Here is a 25,243-nt window from a genome sequence, read left to right on the forward strand (position 1 = left end):
TGAAGGGGGCCAAAACCAAGGGTTTTAAAGTATGAAAGTCACTTAAAAAATGAATTGTACAATTCAGGTGGGACATCTTTACTAACAGAATGGCTTGAATATGGAACCTGCTATCACATTGGTACTTGGAGGAGTTACTAGAGCCACCCAAGGCAAAGCCAAGTAAAATGCTTGAGAATGGGGACAGAAAGACAGGCTAAAGGGACTTGCAAAGGAAAAATTCAGAAGCTGCTAACTGCACAAACTGCATACGTACACAACGCTGGAAGAACTCAGCAGGTCAGGCAGCATCCGTGAGAAAAGAGTAGCCAATGTTTCGGGCCGAGACCCTTCATCATGCACAAACTGCGTGTTTGATTCAATATATATGGCCAAACTTATCATTTTTTAAAAAAAGAGTGGTAAGTAGAAACTTGAAGAGCAAAGACATTTGTACTTTCTTAGGATTGCTCTATGTTTTCCATCACATACCTGTAATTGTTATACTCTCGCTCTTTTAATTGATCAATGTGCCTTTTCTTTAGCAGCAGTTTCTGTTTCTCTACAATCAAAAGTGGGCGACAAATTCTACCTGCATCTGTATAAATCCGAATTTCACGTTCGCGGATATCTCTCACCATGGATACCTTTAGAAGAAAAACTCCGTTAGTAAATTAGCGAACAACATCTCACGATTTTCTAAGTATTTTTATTAAATCACATTCTCATTACATATCATGGATGTGTTCTCATGGCACAAGTTTATAGCATCACACAAAAGATCCCTTCCACAGCATCTTTTGTGCAATGTTTTTCTTCTCTCTTTTTGCCTATATTTCATCTTTGTGTGTCACCTCTCTGCGGTCATATAAGCTCCACACAGACTATTTTAATGTATAACTCTAAGTAACAAGGATAACCTAGATATGTCTATGGTCAGAAAAGGAGCTACGAAAACTTAGATAAAATTAAAATATGGAGAAAGGACAGGATAACAAAGGTCATGTAAAAAGAGACTAGAAACATTTATTCTTTGCAAATTAAAAGTATCAGCTGCAAAAACTAAAAGGGAAAGTACACCAACATTGGAAAGTGCATTTGATTTAAACTCTACCAATAAAGATTTGAGATTGTTGACATGACAATTCTGAGCAATAAAAAGCTTGTTCTTCAGCAAAGATAATGCATACAACATCTCCATTATCACTGGGAATAGAGACAAACTCAGAAAAGGCTTCATCTGGAATTTTGTCAACAGTAAATTAATTTGTTTGAAATCAGGCAATTATCCCAAGGTACACCCACAAAATGCTGGAGGAACTCAGCAGGCCAGGCAGTATCTATGGAAAAGAATACAGTTGATGCTTCAGGTCAAGATCTTTCATCAGGACTCCAAGGTGGTAGAGTACAGACTACTTTCTTATTCCAGTTCTTGAGACTAACAGAAAGTAAATTGGCAAAAAATCATCAGAAAGAAAATATTTATCTTCATGAAAGGACAACTAAAGAATCTTAAATTAATAATCAAATCTTTCATTGGGCGTGAGTCACTGTTTGAGGTAGCAAGACTGACGTCTTGCAGGGTGGGAACCATTTACGAACTTTTCAGCAGGAGTGAATTATTGTTTGAGCCAATAAAAGTGTAAGCAGAGTGACAACTTTTGGAGTGGGGCAATGTTAAGAGTGGTCCGGCTTTGGCTCAACAGACTTGGGTAAAATACACGTAGGCTCTAAGTGAGTTTCCAGTAAGTTGCTTTTCTGTCAGTATATACTAGTGGATTGAAAATGGGTCCAGTTAGATGTATGTTCCTTGTGTGAGACCTGGGAATTTTGGGAGTCTCCCTGATTAACTACATCTGCATCAAGTGCACCAAACTGCAGCTCCTTAGAGAACATATTAATGAACTAGGACTGCTGCTCAATAACCGTCAGCTTATAGGAGGATGAGAAGGTGATAGACAGGAGCCACAAGGAGGCAGTCACCCCTAAGCTGTAGGGCACAGGTACCTGGGTAATTGTCAGGAAAGTGAAAGGGAATAGACAGCCAGTGCAGAGTGCCCCTTTGGCCATTCCCCTCAAAAATAAGTATGCCACTTTACATAATGTTTGGGGGGGGGGGAGGGGTCCTACCAGGGAGAAGCAGCAGCAAGCAGGTCTCTGGCATGGAGTCTGGATCTGCGGCTCAGAAGGGAAGGGAGGCAGTGGGAGAGCTGTAGTGATAGGGGATTCATTGGTTAGGGGAACAGAAATGAGGTTCTCAAGTCAAGTCGAGTAGCTTCTTATTGTCATTTCGACCATAATTGCTGGTACAGTACACAGTAAAAACGAGACAACGTTTTTCAGGACCATGGTGCTACATGAAACAGTACAAAAACTACACTGAACTACGTGAAAACAACACAAAAAAACTACACTAGACTACAGATCTACCCAGGACTGCATAAAGTGCACAAAACAGTGCAGGCATTACAATAAATAATAAACAAGACAATAAGCACAGTAGAGGGCAGTAAGTTGGTGTCAGTCCAGGCTCTGGGTATTGAGGAGTCTGATAGCTTGGGGGAAGAAACTGTTACAAGGACTGGTCGTGAGAGACCAAATGCTTCGGTGCCTTTTCCCAGATGGCAGGAGGGAGAAGAGTTTGTATGAGGGGTGCGTGGGGTCCTTCATAATGCTGTTTGCTTTGCGGATGCAGCATGTAGTGTACAGGTCTGTAATGGCGGGAAGAGAGACCCCAATGATCTTCTCAGCTGATCTCATTATCTGCTGCAGGGTCTTGCGATCCGAGATGGTGCAATTTCCAAAACAGGCAGTGATACAGCTGATCAGGATGCTCTCAATACAACCCCTGCAGAATGTGATGAGGATGGGGGGGGCGGGGGGGGGGAGATGGATTTTACTCAGCCTTTGCAGAAAGTAGAGACGCTGCTGGGCTTTCTTTGCTATGGAGCTGGTGTTGAGGGACCAGGTGAGATTCTCTACCAGGTGAACACCAAGAAATCTGGTGCTCTTAACGATCTCCACTGAGAAACCGTCGATGCTCAGTGGGGAGTGGTTGCTCCATGCCCTCCTGAAGTCAACAATCATCTCTTTTGTTCTGTTCACATTCAGAGACAGATTGCTGGCTTTGCACCAGTCAATTAGCCGCTGCACCTCCTCTCTGTATGCTGACTCATCGTTCTTGCTGATGAGCCCCACCATGGTTATGTCATCAGCAAACTTGATGATGTGGTTCAAAATGTGTATTGCAGCACAGTCAAAATGCCGGTGGAACACAGCAGGCCAGGCAGCATCTATAAGGAGAAGCACTGTCAACTTTTCGGGCCGAGACCCTTCTTCAGGACTAACTGAAAGGAAAGATAGTAAGAGATTTGAAAGTAGTGGGGGGGGGGGGGGGGGAGAAATGCAAAATGATAGGAGAAGACCGGAGGGGGTGGGATGAAGCTAAGAGCTGGAAAGGTGATTAGCGAAAGTGATACAGAGCTGGAGAAGGGAAAGGATCATGGGATGGGAGGCCACAGAAGAAAGGGGGAGGGGGGAGCACCAGAGGGAGATGGAGAACAGGCAGAGTGATGGGCAGAGAGAGAAAACAAACAACTAAATATGTCAGGGATGGGGTAAGAAGGGGAGGAGGGGCATTAACAGAAGTCAATGTTCATGCCATCAGGTTGGAGGCTACCCAGCCGGTATATAAGGTGTTCCTCCAACCTGAGTTTGGATTCATTTTGACAGTAGAGGAGGCCATCGACAGACATATCAGAATGGGAATGGGACATGGAATTAAAATGTGTGGCCACTGGGAGATCCTGCTTTTTCTGGCAGACCGAGCGTAGGTGTTCAGCGAAACAGTCTCCCAGTCTGCGTCGGGTCTCACCAATATATAAAAGGCCACACTGGGAGCACCGGACGCAGTATACCACACTAGCCGACTCACAGGTGAAGTGTGAGAACAAGAGCACCAGATGGAAGAGTGGTTATGAACAAAGATGCTGTTAAGCCTACATATTATCAACACTGACGCACCTCAGAGGTGTGTGCTTAGCCCACTGCTCTACTCTCTCTATACCCATGACTGTGCTAGGCTTAGCTCAAATACCATCTATAAATTTTCTGATGATACAATCAGTGTTGGTAGAATCTCAGATGGAGATGAGAGGGCATACAGGAGCAAAATATACCAAGTAGGGGAGTGGTGTTGCAGCAACACCACTCAACATCAGTAAGATGAAGGAGCTGATTGTGGACTGCAGGAAGGGTAAGACGTAGAAAGACATACCAATCCTCATAGAGGGATCAGAAGTGGAGAGAGTGAGCAGTGCAAGACCTAATCTTGTCCCAACATATAGATGCAGCTATAGAGAAGGCAAGACAACGACTATACTTCATTAGGAGTTTGAAGAGAATTGGTATGTCAACAAACACATGCTCAAAAACTTCTTTAGATGTACTGTGGACAGCATTGTGACTGGCTGCATCACTATCTGGTATGGAGGGTGAGGGGCTACTGCACAGGACCGAAAGAAGCTGCAGAGGGTTTTAAATTTAGTAAGTTCCATCTTGGGTACAAGCCTACAAAGTACCTAGACATCTTCAAGGAGCGGTGTCTCAGAAAGGCAGCATGCATTATCAAGGACTCCCAGCATGCCCTTTTCTCATTGTTACCATCAGGCAGGAGGTACCCAAGGGAGGTTGGTCAATAAGGTTCAGCTGCAGACTAGATGGGCCGAAGGGCCTGTTTCTGTGCTGTAGCATCATATGACCCTATTACAGCTACAAAATGAGCTTGATTCAAGTTTTCTGTAATAAAAGCCACTGGAAAAGATCATCTATGATTTTAAATGTTACACGAGATTCTACCAGTCTAGTCCAGTACCATGAAACTGTTTTGAACAGATGTAGAAAAACAATTTCCAAGTTTAAAAATAAACTGCTTTAACAAATTTTAAAACTTAATCCCAAATGTTTACTTTTGTTTTCAAAAAGATATTGACATGGGTTAAGTAAGAAGCAGTGAAGCATATTTTTCCCATATCCTATTCCAAACTCTTTTAGGTACATGGGCAATCTTAATGCCAAACAAACTGCCTTTATAATAATTGGATAGCATGCCAGCAATGAAAAGATATATCAGATTTGATTTTATGGATAAGGGTGTAATTAGCCTCCAAGATACAATTAAAGTAAAATATCTAATCTCTGAGTAGAAAAAGATATTTGGAGTACCTCAGATACAATGATGTCCATCTGACGTCTAAGCTTTCTTAGCGTAGTCATCAACTGGTCAGGATCTTTATGTATACCAACCCAACAACCATTGACAAAAATCTTTGTAGCACTAAGGGAAATAAAAATGGAGAACATTTTTAAAAAATATATATTTAATGCCTCAGGCAAATATTTTGGAAATAAAGTCCATGAGCTGATTCATATATGAATCATTGCAGGGTATCAAGTTACTCCAAGGCTAACCATGCCCTCATACAATGCTATGCAAACATTTACATTTCTATTCTTCAGAGTCAATGGTTACTACTGTAGTTATTTTTTTCTAAATACATGGGTGCCACAGTAGTGTGATGCTATTAAAGCTCAGGCCTTTGGCATTTGGAATTGAATTCCAAGGCCATTGGTAAGGAGACTGTACATTAGTGGTCGCCAACCCATCGATTGCGATTGACTAGTCTATCTTTGAGACTTTCTCAGTAGATCCCGAGAAAAAATGAAAAATAAATATACAAATACCGTTGAGAGATTGTTTCCAGGTTGCAGGGTTTTAGTTCCATTCTTTCTGCCCAGTGCGCATGCGTGTAGCTCCCCTGCCATGTACTACAGTGTACTTTAGTGTCCCCAACCACCGGGCCGCAAGGAAACAATGAGTCAGCTGCACCTTTCCTTATTCCGTCATGCCCACTGTTGAACTTGAATACACACATGATCATTACCCAAGCGCATCAGGGATCACTGGTTGGCCTCGGGTAACCAGCCGCTTCGCGCAGTTGGCGAGAAGTGCCGTTGCTACTACCCTGGAGCGCGAACAGATGGGCGTCGCCTCTAAACCTGTTTAGCACACCAAATGTTCGTGGGGAACCCGGTGCTAAAATATTCACAGACAACCTAATTTGGGCTCAGGGTTTCATAAGCAACAGAGCAGCTACCTCGCTGCGATCTACTGAAACAAACTTTTGTCGGCCGATAGACCCTACAAGGGAGGGCGGACGTGCGCCCCGTCGTACTCCTCGCTCGGTCGGTCGCTCTCTCCGGACTGCAACCGCCGCGGCCCCGGCACGGGAACAGCCACACCTGGCTAAGGTGGCTGGTGGTGGGTAGGCGGGAGGCTGGAGCTCAGGCCCAGAGGCTGTATAATGAGGCAATGAAGCCTTCAAAACTGCTTCAGTACCTTGAATCCAAGCACCCTGCACTTTAAGACAAACCCGTTCAGTATTTTTCCAGCAGAAAAAACGTGAGCAAGTGGGACAGCAGCTGAGAGCCACGTAAACTAAATTGCGGAATAGACTGGACATAAGGGACCTGCTTCGAGTATCGCTGTATTCCTTTTGCGTTTAACACCCCCCCCACCCCCGTCGACCGCTCCGTAAGAATATTGTCAATATTAAACTGCTCCACGGTACAAAAAAAAGGGTGGTGACCCCTGGTGTTCATACATTATTTCTACTTCCGGGTTGCAGGGTTTTACTTTCAGTCTTTTCTGCCCCGGTGCACATGCATGTAACTAATCGATTTGGAGTCAATCTTGCCTTTCACTAAGGCCAAGCTAGGGGATCTTAGGCTTAAAAGGGTTGGTGACCACTACTGTACATCCTCCCCATGTAATGTGCGGGTTTTCTCCTATTTCCTCCCACTGTCAAAAGACGTACTAGTTAGTAGGTCAATTGGTCATTGTAAACGGTCCCATTATAAGTTAGGGTTAAATTGGGGTTTGCTGAACTGGCTCAGCTCAAACGGTACACAAGGGCCTATTCCGCATTAGATCTCTTTTTTAAAAAAAAGACAATCTGTTACTCTCACGTACTCCGCAATAGCAGCAGGAGAAATTTCTTCAAGATTTTCCATACTCCACTCCTCCAAGAACTCCAAAATGGGTGAGGGCTGAGACCCAACAGAAATGTAAGCCATTAAAGCCAGATTTTTCACTAGTCCAACAGCATGACCCTGAAACAACACAATAAGATGTTATATTTAAACTTACAACTGCACATTTCATTATTTGACTAAAATATCAATGTAACCAACTCAGAGCTGTACATCCCAGTCAAAAAATACAAGAACAAACTAACAGAAATACAGGTTTTATTTTCAATGCAACTAAAACAGTTAGAATATTATCCATCTTCTCTTCAAGGCACAGGTTAGGAGAGAGCACTTAAGTATTCCTTTAACATTCTTAGTTAACACAAAGAGCCACATTGCACTGGTCTCTACTCACAACCAGGAATTGCTGCCTGCTGTCCAGTAATACGCACACTCACCTGAGCTGAGGAATGTAGAGTCAGGTAATATCTCTGGAGGTGAGGTGACAGTTAACATTCCAGAGTGAGATCCTCCATCAGGAGCCGATGCAGGGCCTCGATCTGAAACATCTACTATACTGTTGTCTCCAGAGATGCTGTCTGACCCACTGAGTTCCTCCAGCAGTTTATTTTTCAGTCCTGATTCCAGTCATTGTGTTCCCTTCTCAGTATAACTAATAACTGTCATTAATTTTATATGCCATGCTCATTTGTCTTATTTTGGTGATATCTCCGCTTTGCTCACATGCCCCCTAGTGTCTCTGAGACATATTTTGACTCAACAAACCACCAGTGGATGTAGAAAACTGATGAAAATGATAATTTTTATTTTCATTGATTAAAATACTTGAACTTACCTCTGGTGTCTCAGCAGGGCAAATCATACCCCATAGTGTATTATGAAGCTGTCTAGGTTTTGCCAGCTTCCCATCTCTTCCAATTGGAGAGTTAAGACGACGAAGATGAGAGAGGGTTGAAGCAAAAGTCAAACGGTTCAACACCTATTTGCAATTGAATAGTTAAATAATCAATCCGAGGTTGTATTTTTAGAAATTGCACACTTCATCAAATCCTGAGACCTGCTGTTTTTTTAACTGTACCTTCAGAAAAAGTTCATTTTATACATATATGAAAGATTTTTGTTAAAACAATGCTTGAAGGTATGCATTAATACTTTTGGGGTCTTTTGATAATTGCTTGTATAGGAGACAACAGAAGTTGAAGTAAATTTTTGGTTACTGCTTCTTGTTTTAGATATGCCCAACAAATGGGGGTTGGGGGAAAAAAGAGATTTAGACAAAATGCCAGCAAACACACACAAAATGCTGGAGGAATTCAGCAGGCTAGGCAGCATTTATGGAGAAAAAGAAAGAGTACAGTCAACATTTCAGGCATATTTTCCATAGATACTGTCTAGCTTGCTGAGTTCCTCCAGCATTTTGTGTGCGCTGCTTGGATTTCCAGCAACTGCAGATTTTCTCCTATTTGTGATTGAACAAAATACCATACTTAAGTGTGGGTACAAGCTAATTTTGTTTTCATTAAGTATAGGGAATGTACAAATAGGATGAATCGAATAGACAGTTTTTTTTTGAGAGGGGTACGTGCACATGAGGTCAATTCTAAAATGAAAATAAAGACTACAGCCTCCTACAATTTAGCCAGCAAGCTTCAACATGACTACTCTCACCACTGCCACATGAAGCATCATTTTCCAGAACTCTATATTGATTGGCAGGCTCAAATATTTTTAAGTTCTTTTGGCACTTTTTCTTCACCAGATGTGGCCATCTCTGCTTTAGTTACATACTCATCTCAATGACCAAAGAGGAGACAAATTTATGGAATCAGATTGACACAGATTTGTGTAAAGTGGACTGATATACAAGATGATCCTAAAAATTGAACATTACTAAAGTTACCACAATTTTACTCGGGTTGCATTCACTATCACAGGAAACATTTATTAGCTTACCATCAAAACATTATCTGAAGAATATTTATACATAGAAAAAAAATGTATGTTTCCGTAAAAGAATTTTACCTGAGATACACCAGCTCTGGCTTGATGAGCCTTCTTTTGATCTCCCCAATTTCCTGTTGCAAGTGAATATTTCAGCCCATCAGAAATAATCCGCGTTTTGATTGCTAATTCCAGGTTAAAATCTTTCCCTCTGTCTATAAACTTCTGTGAGTATATCCGGACTTCTTTCAGTAGGTTCTTAAACATTCTGAAGATGACAATTTGAACCATAATTTTACTTTGCTTGTAGATGCGTTTATTACAAAAAGGTAATTACAATCAGCCACTTTAGAGAATTTTAAGAATGCTAGTCACCCTGAACAAAATGGGTTTGTTTTGGAAGGTACAGTAGTTAAAAGACTAGAAATTTTATCAAATTCTACAAGGCATTCCACACATATGTAGAACAAAAAAATGACCAGTGAGGGTGGAACCATCAGGGATAGCAAAAGAAATGTGAATGGAATCAGAGATTGGGCAGGTCCTTATTGAATACTTTTGCTTCAGTATTCACCAGTGAGAGAGACCTTGACAATTGTGAGGACAGCATAAAACAGGCTGATTTGCTTGAACATGTTCCTGGTGCCAGAAGGGATATACCCTGATTACTATGGAAGCCAGGGAAGAAATTTCTGCGCTCTTGGTGATGATCTTTACATCCTCACTGGCCACAGGAGGAATACCAGATGATTGGATGGTGGCAAATTTTCTTCCTTTGTTGAAAAATGGGGGAAGGGATAAACTGGAGAATTATTGACCAGTGAGTCTTACTTCAGTGGTAAGCAAATTATTGGAGAGGATACTTAAGAGACAGGACTTACAGTTGCAAGAAAAAGTTTGTGAACCCTTTGCAATTACCTGGTTTTCACCATTAATTATTCATAAAATGTGGTATGATCTTCATCTAGTTGTTGTTGTTCGTCCTTCGGAGTCGAAGACGACCATGACTTCTGTCAGGTGGTGGGTTTGTGACTGTGGGTCCGGAGGTGACTGGTGAGGCCAATCCAGGCCCTGAAAGCTCGTCCACATGTGGGACACATGAGGGTAGGTGCTGCAGTGGAAGTGGAGGTAGCTCGAGCCTTGCGCACGGCACGTTTCCTCTGAGCCTCTGCAGTGCGTCTGATTTCTGCTGCATATGCTCCTTTAGCAGTCCTGCTCCACCAGGTTGGGTGGTCCAGAGCAAGCGATTCCCAGCTACTGGGATTGATGTTGAGGTCTTTGAGGGACACTTAGAGGCAGTCTTTAAAACGTTTCTTCTGCCCTCCAACTGAGCGCTTGCCCTGGCTCAGCTCTCCATACAGCAACTGTTTCGATAGTCGACAGTCAGACATCCTGACGACATGGCCAGCCCATCTGGCTTGGGCTTTCTGTAGGAGGGTGTAGACGCTGTGGGTGCTAGCCCGCTCCAGGACCTCCATGTCTGGGACTTACAATAATAGACAAGCACAATCTGACTAAGCTAACAACACACAAACAGTTGTGCTTTTCACGTCTTTATTGAACACACTGTTTAATCATTCACCGTCCACACTGGAAAAAGTATGTGAAAATTTGTACTTAGTAACTGGTGAAACCAACTTCAGCAGCAATAATCTCCACCAAATGTTTCCTGTAACTGCTGATCAGACTTGCAAAACAGTGAGGAACCTTGGGCCATTCCTGCATATAAAGCAGTTTCAGCTTATCAATATTTCTGGGATATCTTGCATGAACAACCCTCTTCAAGATATGCCACAGCATCTCATTTGGGTTAAGGTCTGCACTCTGACTTGGCTATTTGAAAACACAAATTTTCTTCTTTTAAATCATCTGTGGTTCATTTAGTTTTGTCTTTCAGATCATTGTCTTGTTGCATCATCTAATTTCTATTAACCTTCAGATGACAGACTGCTACCCTGACAGTCGTCTGTAAAATGTCTTGATGCAATCGATGATTGAGAGCTGTCCAGGCCCAGAGGCAGCAATGCAGCCCCAAAACCATGATGTTCCTTCCACCATGCTTCACAGTTGGGATGAGGTTTTGGTGTTGGTGTGCAGTGCCCTTTTTCCTCCAAACATAGCAATGTGTATCAAAGGTTCAACTTTTGTCCCATCTGTCCACAGAACATTGCCCCAGACGCATTGCAGAACATCCAGGTGGTCCTTTGCAAACTTGAGATGTGCAGCGGTGTTTTTTTTGGTGAGCTGTGGTTTCCACCATGGTATCCTTCCAAGAACATCATTCTTGTTTAGTCTTTTTCTTGTAGTGGATACATGAACAGAGACTTTAGCAAATTCTAGAGACTTCTGCAGGTCTTTTGCTAGTATCCTGTGGTTCTTTTTCACCTTCTTCAGCATTGAACATTGTGCTCTTGGTGTGATCTTTGCAGGCTGCCAAGATGGGGAGAGTGGCAACAGTACTGAATTTCCTACATTTGTAGACAATTTTCTTTTACTGTAGACTGACGAACACTCAGGTCTTTAGAAATACATTTTGTAGCCTTTTCTAGCTTCGTGCATCTCTACAATAATTCTTCTAAGGTCTTCTGAAAGTTGTTTTGATTGAGCCATGGTGCACATAAACAGACCTTTCTTGAGAAGAGCACAGGCTCTGTCAGTAACCTGACTTTTTGTGTCTCTTTATCTTTAAAATAGGGCAAGGATCTCTACAACCCACACCTCCAATCTCATCTCATTGACTAGAAAACCAGTCTTAAAATAGCATTTCTAGAAAACATTGCCCTAGAAGATCACATACTTTATTGAACTTAGACTGTGATTGTTTAAATGGTGTACTCATTACTGACAAGAAGTAATTCTTATTAGTTTAGGTAGGTCCTGTTTGTCTATTATTGTGACAGATGAAAATAAGACCACATTTTATGAGCTATTAATGCAGACAACCAGGTATGCAGTGGCGTCTTTAGGGTGATGTGTTGGGGGAATAGCATTAACACTATGGTAGAACAAAGGACCCTACAAAAAATCCTGGCAATTCTGGCCAACATTTCTCACCCTCTGTATGCCACCATGGCTGAACAGAGGAGCACTTTTAGTAACAGACCAAGATAACTGCGCTGCCCAAAGTGTGCTACAAGGTCATTCTTACCCTCAGCATTAGGCTCTATAATGAGTTAACCTATAGACTGTTTGAGGTAACTTATTTTTTATTTTTTATTACTTCTCTTCTAATACTTGTATATCTGTGCACTTGTAATGCTACTGTGACACTGTAATTTCCCTTGTGATCAATAAAGTATCTAGACTAGAGGTTCCCAACCTTTTTATGCTATGAATCAACACTATTAAGCAAGAGGTCTGTGGAACCCAGGTTAAAGGTTCGGCACATTGTGTGCCCAAATGCCTGTACAGTTCTACAAAGCACTCAATACACCTTGTATACATGTCCATTTCCAGTTTTAACAGAGGACTAGGAATGAGGAACCTGGTATCAATTTGCTTGTAGGAGAAGCAATTGCCCTTCAAATATTTCCAGGACCAGTTTTATAACTTTTAATCCACAGAAAGCCTGATTTCCCAGTCGTCACATACATCAGTAGGTGAAAAGGTAAGAGATGAATGATTTAACCCACCTTCAACAGACTCAATGAATCTGACTTCCCAGTGTCAGGTGTACAGATTTCTTAAGATTCACAATTCAAAAAGGGAAAAACTCTCTTAATTTATCTAGAATACATGACCATTCTTTTTAAAATTTGCTCCCTACTTCCAGATATCCCCCAATGGGTGTGAAACCACTCAGTATCTGCCCTGTCAATTCCCCTTAGACTTTTGAAAGCTTCTATAAGGGATCTGTCAATTAAATCCGCTACACTTCCACGAGTATGGCTATAAATTGCTCAACTTTTATTCCTATATAACTTCTTCAGCCCAGGGAGCAAGTTAGTGAACATTTCTATCCAACAAGCATCTAGCCTGCAGTTAAAAGCAGGAAACATTGCGGTCATTTCTGCAGATGTCTTTGGCATGTTCGAAGAAATTCTTTATAAACTGCTCTTTTCCCTACACAGCCTCCCAATAGCAAGATAGGAGGAAAAATGGTAAAAAAAAATCATTAGGACACCAAGTCTGGTTTAACTGCATACAACAAAATAGAACTATACTGCAAATCTTTCCTTACCCTCTGAAGAGGAAAGCAAGCAACGGTCCAGCCAAATCCAGTCTTTTGTTCCCATAGTGATCTCTGTCATCCAATTCTCTTCGGCCTAAAGCGGCTAACAGCAATCTATGCACCATGTAACTGAATCAAAGAAAATTTGAATTTGTTTTTGAACAAACAGTAATGGGCTACAACCATTATTATGATAATACAAAGAATGTAAATCGCACATCTTTTTTTAAGTTAAATGTACACAAAATGTGCAGCATCTTTACATAGCCTCCTCTCAAGCATTACTCAAATTTCTGAAAAGAGCACCAACTTGAGTTCCTAAACACAATTAAAAGCACATTTGCTGAGAGGGAATCAAAGTAATGTTTCAGGACAATGGCCCTTCATCAGAACCAGAAAAATTAAAATGGCTGCTTACTTTCCAGTTTTGATGAAAGATCACTGACCTGAAACATAAAATTGTTTTTCTTTTAGAAGCCTCTTAACATCACAACATATGGAGAACATTGATTTTATTTCAGATTTCCACTGTGTGCAGTTATCTGCTTTTCAATTGAAAGCACAATTGCACATCTCAAGCATCCTTTGTAACTTCAGCCTTGTAATTCTAACCACCTATCCTAGCCATTCAATGGCATTATCATCACCAAGTCCCCCACTATCAATAACCCCAGGCATCACTGACTAGAAACTCAACTGGACCAGCCATTTAAATACCATGGCTATAAGAGTCAAGAGACTGGGCATCCTTCAGTGAGCTACTCACCTCTTGACATTCAGAGACCTTTCTATTGTAGACAAAGCACAAATGAGAACCATGATGAAATACTTTCCACTTGCCTAGATGAACACACCCTCCACAATTGTCAACTCTCAATATTCAACACCATACAGGACAAAGCAGCCTGTCTGATGAAGACACACTAAAAATTCATTTCATCTTCCACCCTAATGCACAGTGGCTGCAATATGTACCATCTACAAAATACATTGCTGGTCCTTCATTAGCACATACTGAAAGAAGTACCAACACCAGGAAGACTGCAGTGTTTCAAGATGGCGACTCATTACCATCTTCAATACTAATTAGAGATGGTCAATAAATGATGGCCTTGCTCCCGAATAAATTGAACATAAAAAAAACTGCACCAAACTACACCCAGCACTAATGCACCTCCATTGATGCATCAGATTATCAGTCGGAACACATTTGCTAACTGTGAATCCACATTAATGAGCAAATTTCTCTGAACAACACGAATGAATAATGTTTTCCAGCCAGTCCTTATCCAACATAACTTTACCAAAAGTCTTTTTTTTAAATACACAATAATTCTCTTACATGCTTAATAAACATACCCCAAGAAATAAGCTTTTTTGGTCTCACAGAAGTCACTGACTCCAACATGCGGAAGTACTTCTTTCTGCAGAATTTCTTTTGCATATTTAATTCTCTTCTCTTTTGTTACACCAGGTTTTGCACCTCTTGAACCAATGAAATTCAAAGCAACATTTTGTTCCTGGATAACAAATGCTTCATCCAGAGAAGGTTTTACCTGCAATAAAAACTCTAGAATTATAATCATGAGGAAGTACAAAATACATATGCCTGGTTATAACTACTTAAAGCAACTAAACCTAGATAAGCTTTTAACAAGACTACTCTTAACGAGATTCCCAGATTTTTCATTCACTTAGTATTTTATAAAAAACATTTCTCATGGTAAAGATATACAGAAAGATGTCGGAAAATGGCCAATAACATCATGAAGTATCCCACCAACCCCACTCATGGACCTTACCCATCAGGAAGGAGGCTATGTAGCATCCATGCCAGGACCACCAGACTCAAAAAGTTACTTTCCCCAAGTAGTAAGGCTGATTAACACCTCTATCCACTAGCCCACCCCACCATCACATCATCATTTCCTGTCAGAATCACTTTATGTACAGACACTCCTGTGCCTAGCATCACTTTATTGATGTACAATCAATGTACAGAAGCTACCTAATATATATTTATATTTGAGTTTTTTTAAAAAATTGTGTTCTTTATCTTACTGTGTTTTTTTGTGCTACATCAGATCCAAAATAACAATTATTTCATTTTCCTCTACACTTGTTTCCTGGAAATGACATTAAATAATCTTGAATCTTGAAATATGTAATTTTTGTGATGTCTAAAATGATGGCTGACCATTGATCAACGGCAAATCTGACTGAGGTGCTTCCATAGCCATTTACTTTAATTTAAAAAAAACTCAATCAAATAATGCAGTTGCAAATTTAAACAAATACTTCTTTGATGAGAAACAATAGGAAAAGTGCAGTTCTTTCACAAATCCCTATGAATAAAGTCGCTGAAAGTTTAGGGTTTCAGTCTGCAATTAGTAACAGCCTTTTTTTGTATAGACCATGAAAAGTAAGAATTGCATTGGTAAAACCAAGGGATTGACTGATCTCAAGGGTCTAAGTACAATAGCAGAGTTTACCCGATGGGTGAAATACAATAATAGGAAAACAGTGAAATTAATAACAGAGAGAAATATTGATTTAAACACAGTGTACAGGCTGACAGAAGTATCTCAAGATAGGGGAAGAAAGCACAAGGAGCAAAATAAGGCCTCAACGATCCACAGATCTAGGTTCAGTCCCAACCACAGATACTATGTGTGTAGAGCTTGCACGTCTTGCCCACGTGCTTCAGTTCCCTCTCAAATTGCAAAGATGAGCTAGTAGGTCTGATGATCTATGTAAATTACTTGTTAGCTAAGAGGCAAAAAAAAAACAAAGAGAAGCTGATATGCATGTGAGAGAAAATGTGTTAGAGGGTTGCAAGGAAGTAAAAAGAGGATACTGGGACTGGTTTGTTGGGAACCAACATAAACCTGATGGGCCAATTGGCTGCATCCCATGCAGTTATTAGTAAGGTAAAGTACTTGAATGTAAAAGTGGCAAGGAGGATTCTTTCAATAATATAGCAGATTCAAGAGAGAAACTGAAATGTTATTTATCATATGTAGCACCGAAACAATATACTGGAAAAATATTAAAATGGGAAAAGGAAGAAAATATAGCATCACTTTCAAGACCTAAACAGCTGTTTATTCACAAGTTCAGATTTTAGTAGATCAACATGGCATTGTCTGAAAATTGACTTAAAATTCTAAAAGTAGAAACTAAACAAAAACACATTTCATTGAGCAAATTAAGAAGAACTGCAGAAGAATCAAAAAAAATTTCATTAAATAGAAACTCACCATTTCCATCATTTCTGGATCATCAAAATCATAAATAATGTGTTCCAGAATGTCTCTATCAGACACAAATCCTAAAGCTCGAAACACAATAATTATGGGAACTTCTTGTCTGATATATGGTAGAGTGGCAACTATTCTTTGGCCTATTGCACTTTTTCGTACACCCTGAAGAGAAAACCACATGTAATTAAGGATAGAAGCAAGTAAAATTTGTTGTAGACTTAATTTTTAGTGAATGCCAAATAAGTTAACCACAGTTCTCATAAACAAGATCAGTGTTCAAAGGAAAGGAAAAAAGCATAAAGTGAATGCAAAGACTTACTTGTCCTCCTCTTGCTAGCATGCTGACCCAGATGGTACTTGTGGGACGAGATGAATTTTCTAGACAGGATCGACACTCTCCTGTGTATGCATATTTAGAATCTTTCTTTGCAAACACATATACAGTGTTTGTTGCCATTTTTTCTTGTGCAATCAGAACCTAGAAAAATTTCAAAGTAGAACATAGTAGTACAGCATAAGAACAGGTCTTTCAGTTTACTATATTTGCACCAAACAAGATGCACATCTAAACTAATCCCAACTGTATACAGACCATATCCTCTGTTCTTTGCTTGTTCATGAGTCTGTCTAATGAATATCGAATGTTGCTGTCTTTTCTGGTTCTTCCACGATGACCTATCACTGTTTTAAAAAGACTTGCCTTGAGCAATTCCTTTAAAGTTGCTCCTTCCTACACAAAGGAATGGCTCCTAGTACTTGACATTTCCATCCTTTGAAAAAGACCTGCCTATCTATCCTATCAACACTTCTCAATTTTATTTGTTAAATTGCCCCTCAGCCTCTGATGATTCAGGGAAAATAATCCAAGTTTGTTCAACCTCTTCCATGAATAACATTGTTTCCCAGTTCTCAACTTATATCAGGAAGAATAAACAATTAACCAATAATCATAAAAGAGTTTCACATTATATAAAAAATTAATTACAAAAGCACTGTAGTTAGCTTTCTAATTAAAACTCATGCAGATATTAAACTAACACATACTGAACATCTGAAAACAATTTCTACTTCTCTGTATATTTAGACTTCATAGCATGTTCTATACCTTTTCTGATCCATTGATGATGAAATAACCACCAGGGTCTAGTGGGCATTCATTGAGCTCACAGAGATCACGATCTGTCAAGCCACTAAGAAGACAATAGGTGGACCGAAGCATTATAGGAATTTTTCCAATAAATGTCTTCTGATGCTGTGTTTGTATTTGCTCCTCTCCCTCCTTAATCACTGTCTTTGTTATATCCACATAGAGAGGAGCTGAATACCTATAAAGCAAGACAATGAAACATACCAAATCCTTACTTTCGTACATAAAGTTTAAAAATTAAATTTGTGTCTATATACCCTCCAAGGAAACTTACGTAAGGTTTCGCAGTCTAGCTTCATTTGGCATCATTGGAGATGGTGCTCCATCCCTTTCCCAATGAGTTGGTTTGGATAAATAAATCTGCTCAAATTTTAATAAAAACCTGGGCTGGAACAAAGAAACATAACATGTAAAACAAAAATGCAACTCAACAGATAAAAATAGAACTGAATTTTCTGTTCGGTGAGAGTAAGTGGGGATTTTTACCGGTTCTTCCACTTCCCCACTTGTATGTTGAGCTTCAGCTTGGAGATCTATTGGTGGAGCATCTTCCACAATTCTCTGTACTGACATTTGTATGAATTCATCAAATGAGTCCAACTGTTGTCGAACCAAACCCTTTTCATCAAAATAGGAACTGAGAAACAAATATTCAAGAACATTGCACGTTAAGTATCTTGGAAAGAATACTTGCATTATAAGGACCAAACCGTTAGGTCCTAACTCACCTAGTGGCCAAATAATTAGGCAAAATTCAATCCTTCCCGGTTTAAGACACCTGTTCAAAAACTTCTTCTTTTGAGTTTATCTAAGTAGGCACAGTCTTCTCATTTATATTTTGGTTATTTAGAGATACAGCATAGAACAGGCCCTTCTGGCCCAATGAGTTATGCCGCCCAACAACCCACCTATTTAAGCACTAGCCTCATCACAGGACAACCTACAATGACCAATTAACCTACTAACTGGTATGTCTTTGGACTGTAGGAGAAATTTGGAGCACCCTCAGGAAACCTACGTGGTCATGGGGAGAACGAACAAACTCCTTACAGACAGCGCTGAAAAGGAACACCAACCTGCAATAGCATCCAAAAGGAATCTGATTAAAAGATGCATTGCAAAGACAAGACTATGATTTTTAAAAACATATTCCCAGTAAATAATACGGATTTTAGAAAACAAAACTTTGTAAGGTTATTGTCCTTCTCTCCAGGCAGTGACACCAGTGATTCTCTTCCTAAATACAACATGCAATCCCTTCATTTTCCACACCACAAATGACTTCCCGAACAGCTGTCTAACATAACCAAATTTTTTTCTGATCAAGGTGCTCCTAGACCTCTAGAAATATACCACAAAGTCCAGAGTTCATGCAATAATTCAATGTATTTAAGATGTTAAAAAAGATAGGATCACAAGTTCAGAAATCTTGTGCTCAAAGAACTCTGTTGTTTTCATAAACATCAAGACATCTCCATTTCCAAAATGAGACTGACAAATAGTCTATTGTAGTAGGTGAAAGACTTCAACGTCTTTAAAAGAACATAAAGGATTTTTTTCAGGGTAACATATTATCCACTTCAAATTGTTGTCAAGCATGTTTGCAGCTTCCTTCAAGTACTGTTAAATTAGTAGACACAAGAGGTACTGCGGATGCTGGAAATCCAGAGCAATACACACAATGCGCTAGAGGAGCTCAGCAAGTCAGACAGCAGCCATGGATGGCAATAAACAGTCAACATTTCAGGTCGAGACGTTTCATCAGGACTAGAAAGAAAGGGCGAGTCAGACAGAATAAGGTGGGGGGAGGGGGAGCTGAAGTATATATAAGGTTACAGGTGGTATGTGAAACCAGGAGAGGGGGAGGGGGTGAAGTAAGGAGCTGGAAAGTTGTATTCCATCTAGGTAGCCTCCAACCTAAACATAGATTTCTCAAACTCTGGTAATTACACCCCCCACCTCTCCTTCACCATTCCCCATTCTTGCTTCCCTCTCACACCTTCTCTTCTTATCTGCCCATCACCTCCCTCCAGTGCTTTCCCCCTCTCCCCTTTCCTTTCTTCCATGGTCTTCTATCCTCTCCTATTAGATTCTCCCTTCTCCAGCCCTCTCTTCCACCCATCAACTTCCCAGCTCTTTACTTCACCCCTCTTCCCCTCTTCTGGTTTCAACTATCAACTACTACCTTGTACTTCCTCCTCCTCTCCTCTATCCACCTTATTTTGACTTCTTCCCCCTTCCTTTCTGATCCTGATGAATCGGCTTGGCCCAAAACATTAACTGTTTATTCCCAACCATGGATGCTGCCTGACCTGCTGAGCACCTCCAACACACTGTGTGCATTGCAATCAAATTAGTGTCAGTCATTCTGAAGGGCAATATCTTTAGCATCAGACCATAACAAGTGAGAGGTGGAAGGATCAAAAAATTTGAGGAGAAAGGGACAACAGCAATTAAATGTAAAGACTGCTGGATCTAGCAGTTCTAACTGCTGGCCCTCTGATGCCTGGGAAACCCACCCATCTGCAGTTATACTTAATTTGAAGATTAAATTTGAGCCCATCTGAGAGCAGGTTAGTATCAGATTTAATATGTAAAATACTGCAAATACAAGATTAGAAACATTAATTCCCATTTTCTTGATTTCATGTGTGAGCATGGATCAGTATATGGAACTTCAATGCCATTAAAGAGACTTGACTGTCACAAGGGCAAGAATGGCTGCTGGATGTTCTTGTGTTTAGATGTTTCGAAAGGGATAGGGATGGAGGTTAAAGAGGTGTGGAAGTAGCATTATTAACTAGGGATAGTAATATAGCTGCTGAAAGGTCCATTTCACCAGTGACAGGGTCCTTGACAAATATGAGGACAGTGTAGAACAGGCTATATGCTCAAAAATGTTGACTTCCAGAAAAAGGAAGTACTATAACTTTTGAAAAAAAATAAGGACAGATAATTCCCCAGGGCCAGATGGGATGTACCCCATGTTACGACAGGAAGCAAGGGAAGAAATTGTTGCACCTTTGCAGATGACCTTTACATCCTCACTGGCCAAAGGAATAGTATCAGAAGATTGGAAGATGTCAGATGTTGGTCCTCTGTTTAAGCAAAGGAAGAGGAACAACCCTGAGAATTTTACAGTTGCAAGAAAAAGTTTGTGAACACTGAAATTATCTGGCATTCTGCATTAATTACTCATAAAATGTGGTCTGATCTTCATCTAAGTCACAATAATAGACAAACACAATCTGCCTAAAATATTAACACACAAACACTTGTATTCATTAATACTAAGTACACCATTTACACAATAACAGTCTAGGTTCAAATAAAAAAGTATGAGAACCTTTGGGATAATGCCTTCTACAAAAGCTATTTGTGGAGTCAGGTGTTCTAATCAATGAGGTGCGACTGGAGGTGTGAGTTGTAGAGGTACCCTGCCCTATAAAAGACAGTCAGGTTACTGACAAGGGCCTGCTCTTCTCAAGAAATACCTATTTATGTGCACCATGACTCAATCAAAACAACTTTCAGAGGATATTAGAAGAATTATTGTAGAGATGCATGAAGCTAGAAAAGACTACAAAAGCATTTCTGAAGACCTGAGTATTCATCAGTCCATAGTAAGAGAAATTGTCTACAAATGGAGGAAACTCAGTACTGTTGCCACTCTCCCTAGGGTGTCCTGCAAAGATCACACCAAAAGCACAATGTGCAATGCTGAAGGAGGTGAAAAAGAACCCAAGGGTAACAGCAAAAAACCTGCAGAAAACTCTGAAAGTTGCTAAGGTCTCTGTTCATTTGTCCAACATAAGAAAAAACCTTAGATGAACATCAGACCACATTTTATGAGTAATTAATGCAGAAAATGAGGTAATTGCAAAGGGTTCACAAACTTTTTCCTGCAACTGTATATAGGGTAAACGCAAGCAGGCTTTTCTCCACTGAGATTGGGTGAGACAAAAATGAAAGGTCATGGGCAAAGATGAAAGGTGAAATGCTTAAAGGGAATATGAGGAACTTCTTCACTCAAGTGTGTGAAACAAGCTGTCAGCAGAATTGGTGGATGTGGGCTCAATTTCAACATTTGAGAAGTTAAAGATAAATATATGGATGGGAGGGATACGAAGGCTCTGGTCCAGGTACATTAAGATGGGACTAGGCAGAATAATAATAGTTAAGTATGGACTAGATGGGCCAAAGCACCTGTGTGCTGTATGCTCTATAATGCCATGAACACAAAGGTTGCTGGAGCTGTGGATAGTGTAGAAGGTTGTCATAAGTCACAACAGGACATTTGGACAGGATGCAGAGCTGGGCTGAGAGCAGCAGACGGAGTTCAATCCAGAAAAGTGTGAACTGATGCACTCTGGAAGTTCAGACTTGAAGGCAGAGTACAAGATTCTTAGCAATGTGGAGGAACAGCAAGATCTTGGGTTAGACCACACTTGGAATATTGTCCTCAGTCTGGTTGTTTTACTATAGGAAGCATGTAGAAGTCTTAGAGAGGGCACAGAAAAGATTTCCTATGTGGCTTCAATTAGACAGCATTCTTTATGAGGAAAGGTTGAGCAAGCTAAGGCTTTTCCTTTTGGAGCAAAGGAGGATGAAAGTTGACTTGACAGAGATATACAAGATGATAGGAGATATAGAGCGCACAATCAACACCTCTTACCCCAGGATGAAAATTTCAAGGTTACTGGAGGAAAATCTGGAAGGGGGGGTGTCAGAAGTAGGGTCTGTTCCCCACTCCACAGAGAATGGTAAGTGCATGGAATGCACTGACGGGTGTGGGTGGAAAGGATGAATACATTAGGGAGATTTAGGAGGCTCTTGGATTGATCTTGGAGTAGGTTAAACACATCTTGGCCTGAAGGAACTGTCCCATGCTGGACTGTTCTATGTCCTATGTGAACTTCAAGCTACCAAGGCAGCCATTAATAACGAATCTCTAGATTTATGGTGGACACTGTGAATCTGCAAATATTTAGAACCTGCATACTGTAAAAAACAGTAATTTCCATATACAAACAAAATACAGCATCTATCTACAAAATTGTAAACACCAATTCCCATTTTCTGTCAATTCCAGCACCATCAACGACAACCCAGGGCATATTCAAAACCCGGACTCCAGCACCATCACCGCGGGTTCCAACGACCATGTATTGGCCTCGGCCGTCGATCTCAGCTGCCCCAGCAACTCAGGGCATATGGAAAACCTGGACACGAGCACCATCAACGCAGGTTCCAACGACAGTGAACAGCTTCAAAGCGATTGCGCAACCACCGACTGCGACTCCAGCCTTGAACTCCAGGCTGGGTCTTCACATGCTGCGATTGTGACTCCTGTCTCCCCTTCCCCCACCACCACTCTGCAATCCCCTCTCCCTCAGATCCCATCATCAGCTCCTGGGCCCTCAGAGGCTCCATCTTCCTTTCACCCCAACCCTTCCCTCTCCACTGATACTACCAGCCTCCCTCCCCCCCTCTGATCCCATCTCTCATCCGTGCCGGGTCTTTACCATTCCCTCTGACCTTCAACTCTCTGAGGCAGAGCGCTCTGTCCTCAGTAAGGGCCTCACCTTTGTCCCCCTTCACCCACACCTCAGTGAGATCCGCATACGCCATGACGCCGAATTCTTCTTCCGCCGGCTCTGTCTCTGAGCTTACTTCTTTGGCAAGGACTCTCCAACCCCCACCGATGACCCCTTCTCCCGTCTTCAACCCTCCTCCTCTTCATGAACACCCCACTCTGGTCTTCTGCCTGCTCTGGATCTCGTTATTCCTAATTGCCAACGGAACATCAACCGTCTCGACTTCACCACACCCTGTTCCAATTCCAACCTAACTCCATTCTGAACGTTCTGCTCTCCGCTCCCTCACTATAAATCCCACTGATAAGGGGGAAGCTGTTGTTGTCTGGCGTACTGACCTCTACCTGGCTGAGGCACAGCAACAACTCTCTGATACCTCCTCTTATTTACCCCTTGATCATGACCCCACTAAGGAGCACCAGGCCATTGTCTCCTATAACATCACCAACCTTATCAGCTCTGGGGATCTCCCATCCACTACCACCAACCTCATAGTTCCCACATCCCGCACTTCCCGTTTCTACCTCCTACTCAAGATCCACAAGCCTGCCTGTCCAGGTAGACCTATTGTCTCAGCTTGCTTCTGCCCCACCGAACTCATTTCTGCATACCTTGACACTGTCTTATCCCCCCTTGTTCAATCTCTTCCCACCTATGTTTGTGACATTTCTCACGCTTTGAATTTTTAATGATTTTAGGTTCCCTGGCCCCCACCACCTTATTTTCACCATGGACGTCCAGTCCCTATATACCTCCATCCCCACCCGGACGGTCTCAAAGGTCTCGCTTCTTTTTGGATTCCAGACCTAACCAATTCCCCTCTATCACCTCTCTCCTCCGTCTAGCAGAATTAGTTCTTAACTCTCAATAATTTCTCCTTTGGCTCCTTCCACTTCCTCCAAACCAAGGGTGTAGCCATGGGCACCCACATGGGTCCCAGTTATGCCTGCCTTCTGATATGTCTATCCATGGCCTCCTCTACTGTCAAAATGAATCCAAACTCAGGTTGGAGGAACAACACCTTATATACCGGCTGGGTAGCCTCCAACCTGATGGCATGAACATTAACTTCTCTAACTTCCGTTAATGCCCCTCCTCCTCCGCTTCTTACCCCATCCCTGACATAATTAGTTGTTTGTTTTTTTCTCTCTCTCTGCCCATCACTCTGCCTGTTCTCCATCTCCTCTGGTGCTCCCCTCCTTTCTTTCTCCCGAGGCCTCCTTTCCCTTCTCCAGCTCTGTATCACTTTCGCCAATCACCTTTCCAGCTCTTAGCTTCATCCCACCCCCTCCGATCTTCTCCTATCATTTCGCATTTCCCCCTTCCCCCCAATACTTTCAAATCTCTTACTATCTTTCCTTTCAGTTAGTCCTGACGAAGGGTCTCGGCCCGAAACATCAACAGTGCTTCTCCTTATAGATGCTGCCTGGCCTGCTGTGTCCCACCAGCATTTTGTGTGTGTTGTTTGAATTCCCAGCATCTGCAGATTTCCTCGTGTTTTCCCATTTTCTGTCTTCTTAATTTAAGGTATCGCAAGCAATGAAAATCAAAGTCTGCGAATAACCTCCATTTTCTGAATTTCACATGACTTTAAATTAGCTTAAAATGAAAATTATTTTCTAACTTTTTTTGTCCAAGTTCAAGTGAACATATCTTTACCTGATAACAATCCAACAGGCCTCCTGCCACAAATCAGGAGTGATTTCATCATCATCCTCATCATATTGGGTATCTAAAAATCAAGTAGAAACAATGAGCAGGATGTTCTTTATTAATGTAGAGCTTTCAAGAAAAAAACCAAAACAATTCCAATTATAATTTCAGAAGTAACAGATGGTTCAGAGGTAAACACAAAATGTTACATTTTGCTAATTCTGAGAGATAGGAGAAGTAGCATGCATGATATGTCAGGAAACCTGCCCAACATTGCTCCTGTCCCACTATCTCAGGAAAGCAGCCAACATAATAAAAGACCCTCCCATCCTGGTAATTCATTGGTGGAATATACAGTAACTTGAAAACTACCACAGGGCTCAAGGACAACTTCTTTCCCACTACAGGTGTCTCCTGTTTTTTGAACGTTCGCTTTACGACA

At 41.2% G+C, this 25,243-nt stretch overlaps 1 protein-coding gene across 1 annotated transcript in view; it reads right to left on the reverse strand.

Moving 5' to 3' along the window:
• polr2b (RNA polymerase II subunit B) overlaps positions 1-25,243 on the reverse strand; it is a 57,206-nt gene that overhangs the window by 21,693 nt on the left and 10,270 nt on the right. Inside the window, exons 2-14 of the mRNA XM_073042610.1 lie at positions 24,808-24,880; positions 18,038-18,188; positions 17,826-17,938; positions 17,510-17,729; positions 16,724-16,882; positions 16,402-16,566; positions 14,501-14,697; positions 13,151-13,270; positions 9,052-9,238; positions 7,865-8,008; positions 7,010-7,149; positions 5,203-5,314; positions 472-626 (exon numbers count right to left, since the gene is read on the reverse strand). Coding sequence (XP_072898711.1) covers positions 472-626; positions 5,203-5,314; positions 7,010-7,149; positions 7,865-8,008; positions 9,052-9,238; positions 13,151-13,270; positions 14,501-14,697; positions 16,402-16,566; positions 16,724-16,882; positions 17,510-17,729; positions 17,826-17,938; positions 18,038-18,188; positions 24,808-24,880 — 1,936 coding nt within the window. The remainder of the gene's footprint in view (positions 1-471; positions 627-5,202; positions 5,315-7,009; positions 7,150-7,864; positions 8,009-9,051; positions 9,239-13,150; positions 13,271-14,500; positions 14,698-16,401; positions 16,567-16,723; positions 16,883-17,509; positions 17,730-17,825; positions 17,939-18,037; positions 18,189-24,807; positions 24,881-25,243) is intronic.

The sequence above is a fragment of the Hemitrygon akajei genome, chromosome 4 (assembly GCF_048418815.1).
Source record: "Hemitrygon akajei chromosome 4, sHemAka1.3, whole genome shotgun sequence".
NCBI classification, from domain to species: Eukaryota; Metazoa; Chordata; class Chondrichthyes; order Myliobatiformes; family Dasyatidae; genus Hemitrygon; species Hemitrygon akajei.